The following is a 16,225-nucleotide window of genomic DNA, read 5'->3' as shown; positions in this document are numbered from 1 at the left end:
CTGATTTAAAAAAAAAAAAAAAAAAAAAAAAAATCAAACCAGAGGGGCTTCCAAGATGGCCAGTAGGAAAACCCTGAACATACCTGTTCCTATGGACACGGGTCCACAGCCACGCAGGCACGATTCCTTCTGCCAAAAACCTGCAGACTCGCTGAGCAGCTGCTTCGTGCGGCAAACTAGGAAAGCGCCACACTGATCCAGTCAGGAGAGGCTGAGAGGCGGTCTCGCCAAAATCCCCAATCCGCACGTGGCAGTACGCAAGTGGGAAAAAAAAACGAAGCCCAGACTGTCTCCCTGAGGAGGGAGGGGTTTGCACCCCACAACAGGCGCCCCAACTTTGGAGACCTGCACCGGAGAGAGAAGCTCCAAGAATGCCTCGCTTGAAAAGCTACAGGGCTCGGTGCCCCATGAGAGAAAGGCTGCAGTTAGTCAGCGCCCGCTCCTAAAGGGCTGCATGCGCATGCGCATGCGCACGCGCACGTGCAGGCACCTGGAAGGCACGAGGAGGAAGACTTTCCCTCTGAGATTCATTGGCTTATCTTCCAGCACCGGCGGGGTGGGACGGGGCTGGGAGCGGGTCTGGTGAGATCCTCTCTAGGCATGCACGTGCTGATGCTGGCAGCACTTTTGTTCGCGGCGCCATTTCGTCTTTCCTCAGAGCCTGCAGTCTTCTCCCCCAGTTGGCAGGAGCAAGGCCTGGGCACCCCCTCTCCTGCTCCACAGCATATGTATCTCCGCGAGGGGCGCTCTTGCACAAATCTGGTGCCCCCCAGGGTTTCACAGCTGCCACCCAGGGCACACCCCCTTGATCACCCATCTCGGGAGGCGAGGGCACTTGCGTCCCTGGGTCCCACCAGTATGTAACATTCGGATACACTTCTTGACAGGCTGCCACCGCCTCAAAGCACCGCACGCACCTAAGGCTGAAACCTAGCAGTCTTTCGGAGAAAGGGGCCTGTTGGCTTGCTCCTCGGGCCTAAGCGCCGGGCTACAGATGGGACCTGGAGTGAGGTGCCTATATAGGTGTTCTCACGGAATTTAGGCCAGGGGATGCCATCTTGGCAATTTCCCTCTGCCTCCCTGCAGCTTGCAGGTACTTCCCCAAAAAGGAGCTGAGGCACTGGTCTCAAACCCTGATTTTCCCTACTATCACCTGGTCTAGTGGCCAACAGGAGTACTTTGTTCCACAGGATTATGAATATCTGACTACTTTAACAGCTGCTGTCTGAGGGTCTGGCCTCCAGTCGGCCTGAATCTAGGTGCTGAGATCCCTCTTTGGGGTGCTGAAAGGTCTGTGCACACCCTTACCTACCTTCCAGACTGGGAGAGATGGCTGTTCATCTAATTCATAGAAATCAACTCAGAGAGCCCAGCAAAATGAGGAAACAGAGGAATATGTTCCAAATAAAAGAACAAGAAAAAACCTCAGGCGGGGGGTGCTTAATGAAAGAGTTAAGAAAATACAGAAGAGCCATGTGAGTCTCCCACCCGCAAAACCCTTCCCTCTAGTTAACTCTGCTTTGACTCATGCACATCAGTTTATCCCACAGAAGCACCCTGAGGCATCCTTCTCGACCCCTCTGTCTCAATAAACATCTTCAAGTGGTCCTATGGTCCCCTTTACTCCTGGTTTCTTGTGGCTTGGGATTTAGTAGGTAGACATCCACTTGGGCAAAACCCAATTGTTCCTGTGGTAGAGGTGAGAGTAGAAGGGTGAGCCAATGACAAGGAGGCACATCCTCCATAACCTGGCTTTCTGCGGAATCCCATCAGTTAGCAAGGTGAGAGAGAGAAACTTCTAGGTTTCCTCACAACTTTTATAAGAGTGTTTGAAAGAGGGGAAGACAGATGGATGTTCTCCCTTGGACAACTTAATCCGGAGGGGAGGAACTTTTTTTGCTGTACCGCCAAGCATGTGATCTGGTGTCTTTCTCGGCTTTTATCCCGTGTCTCTGGACTTTTGCTTGGGTTGCCCTCCTTGCTCACACTATCTGACCTCTCTGTGACCTGCTACCTATCCTTCAAGCCTCAGGCATCTTCTACTTTCGGACAACTCCACATATTCCTGGCCCCCAACATGCTTTTCTTATGAACTCCCATAGCAACCTGTACTTCTTCCTATCCGTTGAGTTTGTTTCTCCAATAACTTGCAGGCTAATTCTTTTTTGTTTTGCTCCTAGCAGATTGTTTGGCCTTTAGCAGGCAGTCCACTGGCTACTGAGTAAATGCACTGAATGAAGATTTCGAGATGCAAGTGAGTCGAAAGCTGACCTTAGGAAACCTCAGTCCAGCCTTATAATTAGCCACCTGCAGGCATTCAACTTCTCTCTTCACGGTTTCTGGCCGTGCAGGCATGATCCACCTGAGGACTGGCACCAAGCTTAGCAATTATTAAAAGATTATTTAATGATTTAATAATAGCTAGCATATATTGACAACTATGCCCCAGGCTCAGTTTTAAGCATGTTGCATAGATTAATCATTCACGTCTCACAGTTCAGTAAGGTAACCATCCCTCTTCAGTAGGTGAAGACAAGGAGACAGAGAGAAGTGAAGTGACACAACAAAGACACACAGCAAGCGGGAGATCTAGCTCTAAACACCAAGTTCTCTGCTGCTGAGTCTCTCACTGAAAAAGGCAGAGAAAGCTGAACACTAAGAACCTCAGGTTGGTTCTGAGTTTGAAAAGTAGTCCGAAGTCACGGGTAGGAATACACACTCCTTTTTACTCCTTTATCTGTCATCGCAAGATTAAGTCACACTCACCTTTTCCACCTTACATAACTCTACACGCCATCATAGCATACACACATGACCACGACTGTCTCAGCAGCCAGTGTTTTTGCCCTTCTCTGAATGAACAGGGTTCCAGTTGTGAGCAGACTGAAGAGAGGTACAGTACCCCCTGCAATGTGGCAGTCCTGATGGAGCTCAGGGTAGCCTGGGCCGGAAGGGAGGGGGCACAACAATCCTGAAGCCTGCAAAGGGCAGAGCAAAAGCGTTGCTCTTCTTTCCAGGACCCATCTCTAAAGGCAGGAGGAATGTTTCCCTGAAACTCTTCAGTTGGTGGGAAAAGTAGATCCTTTAGAGGAAACTTACTTATGATGTTGGGAAAATAGGGTGGTGTTCTCCTAGGATTGGTGAATTTCTGTTGGAGCCACAGAGTGAGATCCCTATTGAGATGTAAGCCCAGTGCACAGTGAGGACCAGGTGAAAAGGAAGAAGTTATCAAGAAAGCTTTTCAACTTAGCTTCAGGTAAAAAGCCATTATCTTAAATAAGGCAGTTACCAAGAGAAACCTATGACTGTAGGTAAGTCACAAGATGTTAAGGCTTCCCCAGGGTAGCTTCACGAAGACCCAAGGTTTGCAGGCCTTGAAAACCAACTGAGCACAAGTATTTTTAAAAAACTGTGTGAGGATTCTGAATATCTATTCATATTTTCACATATGGATATTTCTATATCTAATGTCAGGGGGAAAGGGAGGATATTTACAGTTATGAGAATAAGGATTTAGACTGAAATATTAGTATGGTCTTATTCAAGGGATACAGGGTTCTGGACTAAGCTTTGTTGGAGCTTTTCTCTTTAGATGCCTTTAGGAATGGAAGATGCATCTCATAATTTAGGAGTTCAGCTTGGAGGTGAAGTGATTGACTAAAATTTTAATAAGCTATATTCATTCTCAAATATTAGTCTCTTAATTTGTTATTATTATTGTGACCAAAATGGCCAGAAGCAGCAGGACTCAGGAATACCCCCAACAAAGGCTCTTTTTAAAACTACAATTTGACTTGCTCTGGGAAAATAGAAAGTGGGGATTCAACTGGCCAAACAATGGAATCTGGGTGAAATTTCTTCCCTTCCTATCACAGCCCCCTCCTGGTAAGTGTTGCAGTTCTGGGTGACCTTAGTACTCCTTGATCTTCGCATTTAGTAACAGGAGATAGTGTTTGTGTGTGAAACGTCTATTTTACTAGGGTCTTACACAGTGTTCAAATTTCAAAGTAAAATAGTGAGGTGAAAGATTTTTGACACAGACCAAAACATATACAATTATTTCTGAAGAACAAACTGAAAGCATTTCCTGGTTTATTTTCTTACAAGAGACCTATATTACTCTGAAGGTATGCTTTCCCTTGGGAGAAAGCACATACAATCAGTAAGCTTCACCCAGAAAGTGGTTTTTGTCCTTAAAGAACTGCAGGGCAGAGGTCCTCCTAGCAAGTAGTAGTTGTTCTAGCTCCCTGCACCTGTGGAGACAGGGCCCCCTCTGAGAGACCAGGGCACTAATGAAGCCTCACTATTTACATCAAAATGGACTGATTGGGGCTCTGCCTCTGGGCTGTGGTGAAGGATGATGTTCAACTGTGGCTTGAAAGCCAACCAGCATTAGGACCAAGAAATTGAGGCTGCTATGCACATGGCCCAGGTTCTAAGAGTCCAGATTGTGTCCGTAGCAGAGTGGTTGCCCAGTTGGAACAGGTGCCCAGACAAGACTCATTGGTTGCATGGTGACAACAACAGATCACCCCCAGGGAGTGAGCCCTGTGACTTCCCAAAGAGAAGCTAGCATGTAAAAAATGAGCCAAGAAAAGGCCCTTCCTACATCCTCCTCTGCCTTTTGGGGTCCTGATGCCACTCTCCCTAATTACCTGCTGTGGTTGAGAAAGTTTGCCCATCAAGATTATCACTCTTTCCATCCAGACTGCTTCCTCTAGATCTTAAAAAATGCATTCCAAAACCAGATGATCCAGTAGAAAATGCAATATGGAATTTTACTCTAGAGTCCTAACAACTTTGAAAATATTTTTGCTTATTCAAGTGAATTTCTCCTCCAGAACTCTGAAATTCAGTGTGATAAGGTAAGGATTATACAAACAGAACTGTGTTCAATAATTTAATTGGACTCATGCCCCAAAAAATGAACTTGCAGGAAATATTAAATATTACTCTTAAAGCAATTTGGACACAATCACATGAAAATCAGGAAAAGAAAAAAAAATCTCCACACAATGCCAGGGTTTGGTTTTGTCTGGAAAAATTATGACAACACAATTAGAGGTAAACAATATTTTCTTCAGCTCCATCTCCAGTTCCCCCATCTTGTCTGGTCAGTGTCTGTAGATTTAGCTTTGCTTCTGCCATAAACGTCTGCAGCTGAGAGCCAGGTGGATTGGAGTCATGGGGGGTTGGGAACTCAGTCTGAGAGTTGTCCAAATCTGCAAAAGACAGACAACTCAGGTCAGGAGAATCAGCTTGAGGCCTGCAATGCTGGGGAAGCTAGGACTCAGAGCTCTCTCAAAACCTAGGAAATACAGGGCCCCTACAATCAGCCACAGACATAACCATTGAGTCCAATGAGAAGGGAACAAAATGTAATTAAATCGAAGGATTGAATCAATATATCATTAAGATGTGATTGGCTCTGTGTACAGATGTCTCCTATGGCTAAAAATAACCTTTACAAAATAATCCCAGTGAAGTGTCAAAAGGACTTATCACCATTTGTGGGCAGGTAAAACATTGCTACTGCTGAAAAAGGGGCCCACTGACTTTTAAAAACAGGTTCAAAGTCTTAGGAATAGAGTATACACTGGAATAGAGTATACACTCTAGCTACGGGCAGTGAACTAAAGGCATCTGCACAGCACCTTAACTCAGAATATCTCAAAGTCAAGGACTGACCTCAAGACTCATATGATAGAGCTGGGATTGTACTGATGTGGGCAAGGGGCAGGAAGAATAGAGTTGAAGTCTTCACCATTATGCAAATCTGTTGAGACTATACAAATCACTTAGCAAGAGTAGCCAGGTTCCTAGGGAAAACTGTTCCAATATCAACTATGACTGGCTACTGCTGCTGCTGCTGCTTTTTTCTTACCTAGCAACAGCAGGGCATACTCTATTCTCCCTTTTTTCTGGTAATACCCTATAATATATGGTTTAAGGGACAATGAAAGAGTTTCCTATTTGAAGAAAAGAAATGTTCTTGCTGCAAACTATTTTCTTTTCCCTCCTTCTGTTGACCACCCTTCCTGAGGCTCAGCTCTATGGCAAAATTACGAACAACTGGCTTCAGTCAGAGCAAAAATCCAGGGGAGAAAGATGTATATGGCTAGAGTCCACCTGCTCCTTGGTCAGTCATTAATCAGAAGTCATTACAATCATTGCCACATTTTATCCAAGGACTCTATTATTTAGGTGAATACACATAACTGGTAGCATTCTAATGACAAAAAAAAAAAAAAAATACTTGTAACTTCTGTATTTAGCTATTACAGAAGGCAGGGATCAAGGCCTGGCAGGAATGAGGACTAAAATGTCCTCACATGGCTCCATCTTCAGGCATGTGATGCCCTTTGCTACATCTTCTTTCATCACTTCTCCCAGTAAGAGGCAGGGCCACTGGGAGAAGGACAGCCAGAGCACAGAAAGCAAACACGAGTAACCTGGCGGAACAGACTCGTGCCTCTGAAGCGGACCAGGGCCCCAGGGGGAGGAGAGAGCAGAAGGAGGTAAGGCTGTACCCCACAGTTCTGCCCACAGCTCCAAATGCCAGTGGGGCACAAAGAATAAAATTTATTCACCTTTGGGTGACTTGATTTTATTAACCCTGATTCCAAATCCTATACTTTAAGAGCTAGGAACTCACTAACTACTGAAAATATAACTACTTCACAAAGATGCCTCTAACTACACGCTTGTGCCCAGAAAATGAGCATTCTCTGCCTTTCTGGGCACAAGAACCATTCTGGGCCTTTTACTGTCCTCACTCTTTAAGCCTCAAAATGTTGTAACCCACATTTTACAGCTTGGGAAACTGAGGCCCAGGCTACTTCAGTTCTTTGCCCAACACCATGCAACTAAGATCTAATCTAGATTTGAACTCAGAGGTCACTGTCATTTGCTCAGCTAATCACAATTCTCACGATTCCCATTTCTCATGGTCATGAAAAGGGCTTGACCATCTTGGCTAAATTAAGAGACCTTGAATGTTTAATACTTTATCCTCCCTAAGTACTATATTTTGAAGAGTCACTTAGCAAAAACAAAATTAAGAAGGACATCCTAAGCTCCTAAAAACAGGCACAACAATTATTATAAAATTTGCAAGCCTCCTGTATTTAATAGGGTAAATATGAACCACCACCCCCAGCAATGATTTCTTTCTGAGAGTAAGACAGATGAATCTAAAATGCCCTCTGTGCTATTTTATCATATTTGGAGACAAAGTATGCCTGTCTGTGGTCACAACAGACGTTCATGCTTTCAATTGCTTTCCCCAGCCATTGAATGAATAAAGCCATTTAACCTCTAACAACAAATATTCTGTTTTAGTACTTGTGTTTCGTATTACACAACCCAAAACACACACACTCACAGCTCAAAACTTCCATAGCAGAGGCTGGAAGATTGGAGCACAGTTCATGTAAGCCATTCCAGTGCTGCCTACTAGCCAACAGAAGGTCCAGCCAGGCTACAAAAAATACCACATGGAGAATGAACAACCATCCATTGAATGAGGTGGTTGAGAGGTGATTGGTGACAAATGCGGGCATGCCAGGCACAGTGGAAGCCCTTAATCCATGTACATTTCCTTCCTCTGGGGGTGTAAAAGATGTAGTAGAGAACCCAAAATAATAGTGAGTCTGGATCAGGCAAGTCATCTTAATGGTTTCAAGGGAAGGCATGCTCAAAAAGAGCCAAAGAACCGAGTGTATATCAGAATTCTCTTTTTTTTTTTAAAGATTTTTTAAGATTTTATTTATTTGACACAGAAAGAGAGCACAAACAGGGGGAGCAGCAGACAGAGGGAGAAGGAGAAACAGGTTCCCTGCTGAGCAGACAGTCCAATGTGGGTCTTGATCCCAGGACCCTGAGATCATGACCTGTGCTGAAGGCAGACAGTTAACGAACTGAGCCACCCAGACGCCCCCAGAATTTTTATCATCTCGAGTTAAGCTGTAGGTTCTAGTTCAGGAAGATACAACAAAGAATAAATGGGGTGTGTGTGTGGGGGGGTTAATCTCCTGTGCATAGGGGAGTACAGAGATTTAATGAAAACTTTTTCAGATAAGAATAAAAATACAGAAGAACATCTCTAGGTGAGAAACAGCTTTCTGAAACCTAAAGTGACAGACTCGTGTTGCTATCCCAGATGGATGAATGGTGGTTGTTGTGGCTGTTTATCACCTGAAGGGGAACTCAATTTTCTTCTCTGTGTTCTTCCTTAGTTTCCATCTTAACTATTTAGGCAAGGCCAGACAATCTTCTTTGAAATTAGAAACTGTTCCATGACTTCTGATTTTATTATTCCATTTCAACCCTGAAAGAACTCCAGCACAGCAACTGTATACTTCTCAAGGTCAGCCACCTTTTTCCACACTTTTTACTCCAGAGAATATGATCATTATAGGGAACCCTAAACTGAAAAAACATTTGTTAAAATAAAACCTCACTAAGAAGACAGAATTCTTGAAGAATAAAAATCATCCAATTTTGTGATCAAAATCCCTATGAATTGCTGAACATAAAGAATACCTCATTTTTTTTAAATAAGCAAAGAAATAGTAACTTAACAGAAACATAACTTCATCAGCCATAAAGCAAATGCTATTATAATGAAACAAAACTTCAAACTACAAGGAAACTTTCAATCTAGTGTCACAATACAAATTTCCCTCTTACTTGACCTAAATGATACAATTTTATCTTTGCCATTCTTCTGGAAACTAAACAGAAGGAACATTGCTACCCTTAAAATAAAGACAAATAAGCTGAAACACATAGAAAACCCCAAGACCTGGCTAACCCAAGGGAAGAGATAAAGTCTTGGTGCAGAGCTTCCTACCTTTTTTTCATACCCTACAAACTCCATCCTTAAGAAGAAATTTTCTTAGATCCACTGTGGGGTCTAAGTCAGTCTGCTAATGAAGTTTTTAAAAATTCTAAGTCTCCACGTTTTGACTGGTACTATTCCTTTTCTCCTGTGAGGTGAGGTTAAGAAGCACCCAGGCAATCAAGGGACATGCAGAGCACCATGCAAGGAGAGACAGAGGCCAGACTGTTGCCTGAATTTCCCTATTTTCAGTCCTCAGATGTAACCTGTTGATTGGCATTTGCATATATCATTTTCGCAATTTGCTCACCTGCTGTTGGAATTTTAGACTATCAAGGAAGAGAATCTGGGGAGTAGGATAACTTGCAAAAATAGAAATCAGCTCCTGAAAAGGTGACACTAGCAAGAAGCAAAACCAGCCTTCCTTCCATCGGCTCATCACCATTGTAATTATTCTGCACCAACTGGATAATTGGTTTAAGACCAGACTATAAACTCAAGGTGTACAGTGCAACTGTGTGCCATATTAAAAATGAATGAAGGGCCCCCTAAGCTGCGAGTTGAATGTACTCTAAACCACAAGGTAAAATATAACCTTGGGCAAGTCATTTCTCCTCTTTGGGCTTCCGTTCATGAAGGATTTAACTGAAATCATTCTGACCTCTTGAACTTGTCTACTGAGAATTTATAGATCAGTGTTTTGGCTTAGTGATTCACCAAGTAATAATCTCAGGGAGCAACAAATGAATGTATTTTTTAACTGCTTTATACTCAAGAAATGCAAATTTATTACCTTAAGTTGCATCTAAGAAATGTTTTTAAGGTAATTTCCAGACATATGCCCCACCCTTCTTCCTTCATTCATCATAACAACCTATCTGAGGCCACATAGAGTCCTCAAAGGAACGTATTGGAAAGCTACCTAATGAGAAGATAATGTCCACAGTCAAAACCTGCATGTGATCTTCCCTTCAATGAACAGCAAACTTAAGAGTAACTTGTCATGAAGAAAATGTTTGTGGCAAGTCAACAAGGGTCTATCATTTAGATGTAATGTAATTAATGTAATATTTGCCTTTTCTGGATTTTCTGAATGGAAAGGCACTTTAAATCATGATAAATTTGAAGCTTTATTTAAATTTTAAAGCACCAGTGTAACTTTCATCGTAAGTATCAACTGTGGAGGTCTAGACTTTAACTCAACAGTATGGCCAATGGCCAGGCACCAGCCCCAGTGCTACAAAAAGCACATTGAACCTGCTGTTGAGATCATAGATGATGACTTGCTTGGCCCTCTGTGTCTCATCCCATCCCATTCTCCCAAACAAAACTCACAAAATAGAGCTTCATATCTTCTGAGTCTTGGCTCTGTTCTTGTTTATTTTAATGAAGTGTTCTGACTTGTGCTTCTTATTAGTATAACCTTTGTGCCTGTTCCTAAAATCAAAATTCACACTTTCCTAGAATAACTCCACCTCAAAAAATTTTTGATTCATGTTCCAAGTCTGCAAAATAAGTTGTATTCCCTACTTAATGACTGATTCATGCTTATACTGTGAAACATTTAAAAAATAGTTTCCTGATGGCATTACTGGCAATCACTATTTTTTCTCAGGATCCTTAATGCAAAGCATTTTTCTTCTAATGGAAAACACTTACTGTACAGAGATTGAGGTATCTTCAGAGCAAAGGAAAATTGGTCTATGTCACTAATTTTGCCAGACTCCACTTTCCATAGTGAGCCACAAACGGGACGTGAGCCTCTGGCATGAAAACAAACCCTGAGTTGGTATCTGAAGCCAATGATCTCAATTATTGTCATGATTCCTTTACTACTCCTCATGTACCAATACTGCATCTGAACTCAAATAACAGTGCTCTGGGGGGACTGTGCATGTGTGGGGTGCAGGAAGAAATTTGTAACATATAAAACCAAACTGCTGTCTTTTAAATTGTGACTGTTACAGCTGGACTTTATTTTCTTATCAGTAATTAACATACTTGGAATCATCTGTGAGTTACATAGGTGGCACTGACAAGAAACAAAGCAACTGGAGCCATTGATACAATGAATATTAACACAAGACATGTTTCAATACACCAAGCCGGTTATCCGAACTTTGCCTTGCTCTCACTTTCCTTTCTCCCCAGAAGGTGGCAACGGTAAGGACTCCTCTGACTTTCACATTAGCAAGCCTCCCAGGAGGAATGGGGCAAGTGCTACTACCTCCCCCTCTTTAGGAGGCATTTCAAAGTGTTTCTCTAAATAAGATACTAATAGGTATTAATGATGAAAGAATCCAGTGGTCAGGTAAGTCGATGCAACTCTGGGTAAATCGAGTTTATTTAGAGTTTTCTTAGAATGTTAACAGGCTCTGAGAGGGGAAAAGAGGAAGTGGCATCCCCCAAACCCAAGGAGACTTCTCTCACGGGGTGCTTGGCAGTGCTGTGTTCCATGTGACTAACTTGGGAAATGGTACAGTAGAGAGAGATAAATATATTATAGCCCAAGAAAAAGACAATCAATGACCAAGATGCCAGAATAAATCAGGGGCAGGAAGGTGAAAATAAGTGAGGTTTTCCAAATTTGGAAACTCTTAACCCTGTATATTGTGTCCGACGGTGGACCCGGGCAATCATCGTCAATGGCTGCTCAAGTTAACAGGAGAAAGGCAGATGGGGAACCTTATAATGAATGGATCAAGGTGACAATATCTGAACCCACAGATCAATTTAATATCATAAAGAGAAACATATGGTAAGCCTCATGATAGGATGCAAGAGGAAATGTACATTATGTACAGTATAGGAAATCTACTATACTATCTTTATGTGTCAGAAAAGCCTCTATCTAGTCAAATATCAAATACCTATTCCCAACTATGCAGTTTACAGGAAATACAGGAGCAGAAGAATAGGTTAAGTGACACTACAGAAAAGCTATCAGCAAAATTCAGAAGGTAGGACATTAACAAAATTTTTTTTCTGGAAAAAATGTCTTTTCAACAAATAAAACAACTTAGTCTTTTCAAAAATTGTAAGACTTTTTTTTAAAAAGAGGCAGAGAAACTTTAGATTAAAAGAGATTTGAGGGGTACCTGGGTGGCTCAGAGGGTTAAAGCCTCTGCCTTCGGCTCAGGTCATGATCTCAGCGTCCTGGGAATGAGCCCCGCATCGGGCTCTCTGCTCTGTGGGGAGCCTGCTTCTCCCTCTCCCTCTGCCTGCCTCTCTGCCTACTTGTGATCTCTGTCTGTCAAATAAATAAATAAAATCTTTAAAAAAAGAGAGAGAGAGATTTGAGGGATATACAACCAAATGCAATGTGTGAAATTATTTGGATCCCAATTCAAACAAACCAAGGAGAAAAAACTGAGACAGGAGAAATTCAAGTACTGACACTATGATTTTGAGTCAAAACTGTTGGAATTTTTTAGGTGTAATTATGATATTGTGGTGATGTTTAAAAAAAACACTCCTTGTCTTTTAAAGAAAGAGACTAAAGTATTTTAAGATGAAATCATAGGATGTCTTGGATCTCTCATGATAACATGAGACAGAGAAAAGAGCACTGATGAACCAAGATTGGCTTGACTGTGTGTTGGTGATCATTAAAGCTGAGAATTCATTAGACAACTCGACTTTTGTGTACCTTTGAAATGTCCCATGATACTTTTTTTTAAAAGAAGACTTTATTTATTTATTTATTTATTTATTTGACAGAGAGAGAGAGAGAGTGAGAGGGGGAGCACAAGCAGGGGGAGTGGGAGAGGGAGAAGCAGGCTTCCTGTTGAGCATGGAGCCCAATGCAGGACTTGATCCCAGGCCCCTGGGATCATGACCTGAGCTGAAACAGACCCTCAACTGACTGAGCCACCCAGGAGCTCCCCATGACACATTTTTAAAAGTCCATAGCTTTACATATACATGGACTATAAAATTATAAAACGTTCTCTGTTATTCCAACAAGTGTAGCTTCTGTACATCTGATATAAATGGAACACTGTGGCAATAAATTAGAATCCTCCTCTGGATGTGGAGTGTGTTTTGATCAATTTTAATGCAACTGTATGACAAGTTATTGGCAAGTATGTGTATTTAGGTTTACAACTATTTAGAAAGATATACAATTTATATGAATCTATTCCATAAAATAGATGAGGTTCATTTGAGTTTATAGCTACTCATAAAAACTGATACAGATTCAAGCATGGTCCTTTGCTTTTGCCTAGAAAATCTTACACTTCCTAAGTGAACTATAATTCAGAATAGATCTTTTATACCCTGGATGTATTTGTGGATGGCAACAAATTGACCAGTTTCTCTTGGAATTTAGATTTCTATTCTTTAGCCTTTGAGTTTACCTAAAACTAAAAAGTACATTTAAGAAATAGAAAGTAGGGGCGCCTGGGTGGCTCAGTGGGTTAAAGCCTCTGCCTTTGGCTCAGGTCATGATCCCAGGGTTCTGGGATAGAGCCCTGCATTGGCTTTCTGCTCAGCAGAGAGCCTGCTTCCTCTTCTCTCTCTGCCTGCCTCTCTGCCTACCTGTGATCTCTGTCTGTCAAATAAGTAAATAAAATCTTTAAAAAAATTTAAAAAAAGAAATAGAAAGCAAATGCATCTAGGATATTAATATCAAAGTATTATATATATATAATGCACTATATATATTTTGACAATATATACTTATATATTGTCAAAGGAATTAGTTAATATATGATTCAAAAATTTTATCTACTTAGAGTCCTGAGAATCATCACTTTGGAATTCTTATGTGTAGAAAGTAGTTTAAAATTTCATTTAGTCTAGGGTGCCTGGGTGGCTCAGTTGGTTAAGCCTCTGCCTTCAGCTCAGGTCATGATCCCAGGGTCCTGGGATGGAGTCCCATATCAGGCTCTTTGCTCAGCAAGGAGTGTTCTTCTCCCTCTCCTTCTGCCTCTCCCACCTGCTCATACTCTCTTTCTCTCAAATAAATAAAATCTTTTAAAAAAAAATTTCATTTAGTCTAATCCTTGTCTTCTGAGCAGAATCAAACCAAGTGTTTAGTCAAGGTAGAAGTGCATTATAGGGCTCCTCTTTTTCTGCCAACAATATTATTTGACCTTGAGCCAAAAACATTCAATTGTTATACCAATCCACAATGGTAGGTATATTGTGGAATAGGAGAGGGAGAGCCTAATACAAATAAAGACACAACTCTAAGCTGAAAACAGAACTCTAGAATACAGGACGGGGTGGGGGGCAGTGCACCTGGGTGACAGTTAAGCACCCAACTCTTGTTTTCAGCTCAGGTCACGATCTCAAGGTTGTGAGATTGAGCCTTGTGTCGGGCTCCATGCTCAGAACAGAGTCTGCCTCACATTCTCTCTCCCTCTTCCCCTCCCACTCATTCTCTCTCTCTAAAATAAATAAATCTTAAGGGGGGAAAAAAAAACCCTCATGTACTCAGAAGGCTGAAGAAAACTTCCAAAAACCATACTTATCTTCATAAAACTATTGAAAAGACATTCAACTACAAGACAAAAACACAACTCCATAAACTAACAACTATAAGAGAACAAATTTCTTGAAATTAAGAATATGCTGGCTGATTAAGAAAAAAAAAATCAAGAGCACCTGGGTGGCTCAGTCGGTTGAGCCTCCAACTCTTGGTTTCAACTGGGGTCATGAGCTCAGGGTAATGGCATCAGGCCCTACATTATGCTCTGTTTGAAGTCTCTCCCTCTGTCCCTCTCCCTATTCACTCTCACACTCTCTAATAAATCCTTTAAAAAAAAAATAATGGACTAGTAGGAGGTTAAGGACAAGAAAATCTCCCAGAAAGTAGAACAAAAACATGAAAAACTGGAAATAGAAAAAGCAAAAAATCAGAGGACCCAAGAGGTCCCACTTATAACCAGAAATAGTTCTAATAAGATAATAATGAATGGAAGCAGATTTTAAGGAAAGTTTTCCAGAACTGAAGGAAATATCTCTAGATTGCAAGATCCTAATGAAAAACCAGTAAAAGTGGCTTTAACAAAAGACCATACTAAGACATATAATACAATTCATCCAAGAAGGGATAAAAAGAGAATTCTAAAGGTTTCCAAAATTAAGAACAGGTCACAAAAGATTAGAAATAAGACTTCTCAATCACAGCAACCCAGAGAAGTAGAACAATCCTTCAAAACTCTGAAAGAGAATAATTTTCCACCTAGAATTCTAAGCTTAGATATCTTACAAAACCCAAGTACAAAAGTAACAACAACAACAAAAAAAGGATAAAAAAGACCTTTCAAACTAGTTAATTGGGGAAAATGTGCTTTCAGGACAACTTCTTTTGGAAAGTTTGGAGGTTAGCTCCAGCAATTAAAGGAATAGGTCATAAAAGATAAAAAATGTGACTGAGAACATAGATCCATCACAGGAGGGATATGAACAGTGCTCCAGGTAACACCTGCATAGCAGTCCTGGACCAACAAGGACATATTGCAACAGGCAGACAGAGGATCCTAGAAGGGAAATTTCAAGGAAATTTGAAATAAAGCTTATAGATACTGGATGTGTTGAGTATGTATGTATAAACTAATATTGGTCAGTTACAGAGAGGTGTCAGAAATTTGGAGGAAGACATAGTGGAAGGAAGGAAAAAATAAGCGGATGAAAAAGCCAGATGGTTAAAGACTCAAAAAGATAGAACAGAATACTCAAAACCAACATTATTTTAAGTAGCTTCTACACTAGGTTGATTTTTCTCCATCTTGAAAGAGCTCAGCTCTCACAAATGTCCTCTTCCAATCTTAACGTATCCATATATAACTGTAAATATGATTTCTCAGAAAACTGTTTCTCAACGTACAAAACATACTGAACCCATTTGAAAAGAATAAATATGCCTTATGTGCATAAATAAGACTAAACACTTGAAATTCCAAAATCTGCTGTGAGGAAAAACACCTTTATAGTCAATTCACCAAAGAGGAAACCCAAAAAGCAAATAAATACAAAAAGATAGTAAGGGACGGCTGCGTGGCTCAGTGGATTAAACCTCTGTCTTAGGCTCAGGTCACAATCACAGGGTCCTGGGATCGAGCCCCGCATGAGGCTCTCTACCAGCAGGGAGCCTGCTTCCCCTCTCTCTCTCTGCCTGGCTCTCTGCCTACTTGTGATCTCTCTCTCTCTCTCTGTCAAATAAATAAATAAAATCTTAAAAAAGAAAAAGATGGTAAATCTCACTAGTAATTAGGTAAATCTCACTAGTAATTAGGGAAAATTGAAAAAATGTGAGTTACCATTTCATACCCATGACATTGGCAAAATTTAAAAGCCTAACAATATGAGTGTTGGGGAAGTTCTGGAAACCTGAAACTCACATATATTGCTGAGAATTATATAACTTTAGAG

At 41.3% G+C, this 16,225-nt stretch overlaps 1 protein-coding gene across 8 annotated transcripts in view; it reads right to left on the bottom strand.

Moving 5' to 3' along the window:
* Nucleotides 1–4,887: 4,887 nt before the first annotated feature.
* Nucleotides 4,888–16,225, bottom strand: part of ARHGEF28 (Rho guanine nucleotide exchange factor 28) — a 317,878-nt gene continuing 306,540 nt past the window's right edge. For all 8 annotated transcript variants that reach the window (XM_059418064.1, XM_059418061.1, XM_059418063.1 and 5 more), the window contains one exon: nt 4,888–5,222. In XM_059418064.1, coding sequence (XP_059274047.1) covers nt 5,059–5,222 — 164 coding nt within the window. In that variant the 3' untranslated portion in view covers nt 4,888–5,058. The remainder of the gene's footprint in view (nt 5,223–16,225) is intronic.

Source organism: Mustela nigripes, chromosome 12 (genome assembly GCF_022355385.1).
Source record: "Mustela nigripes isolate SB6536 chromosome 12, MUSNIG.SB6536, whole genome shotgun sequence".
In the NCBI taxonomy this organism is placed as follows: Eukaryota; Metazoa; Chordata; class Mammalia; order Carnivora; family Mustelidae; genus Mustela; species Mustela nigripes.
Note: the sequence above shows the minus strand (reverse complement) of the source record. Positions and strands in the feature narration are given on the sequence as shown.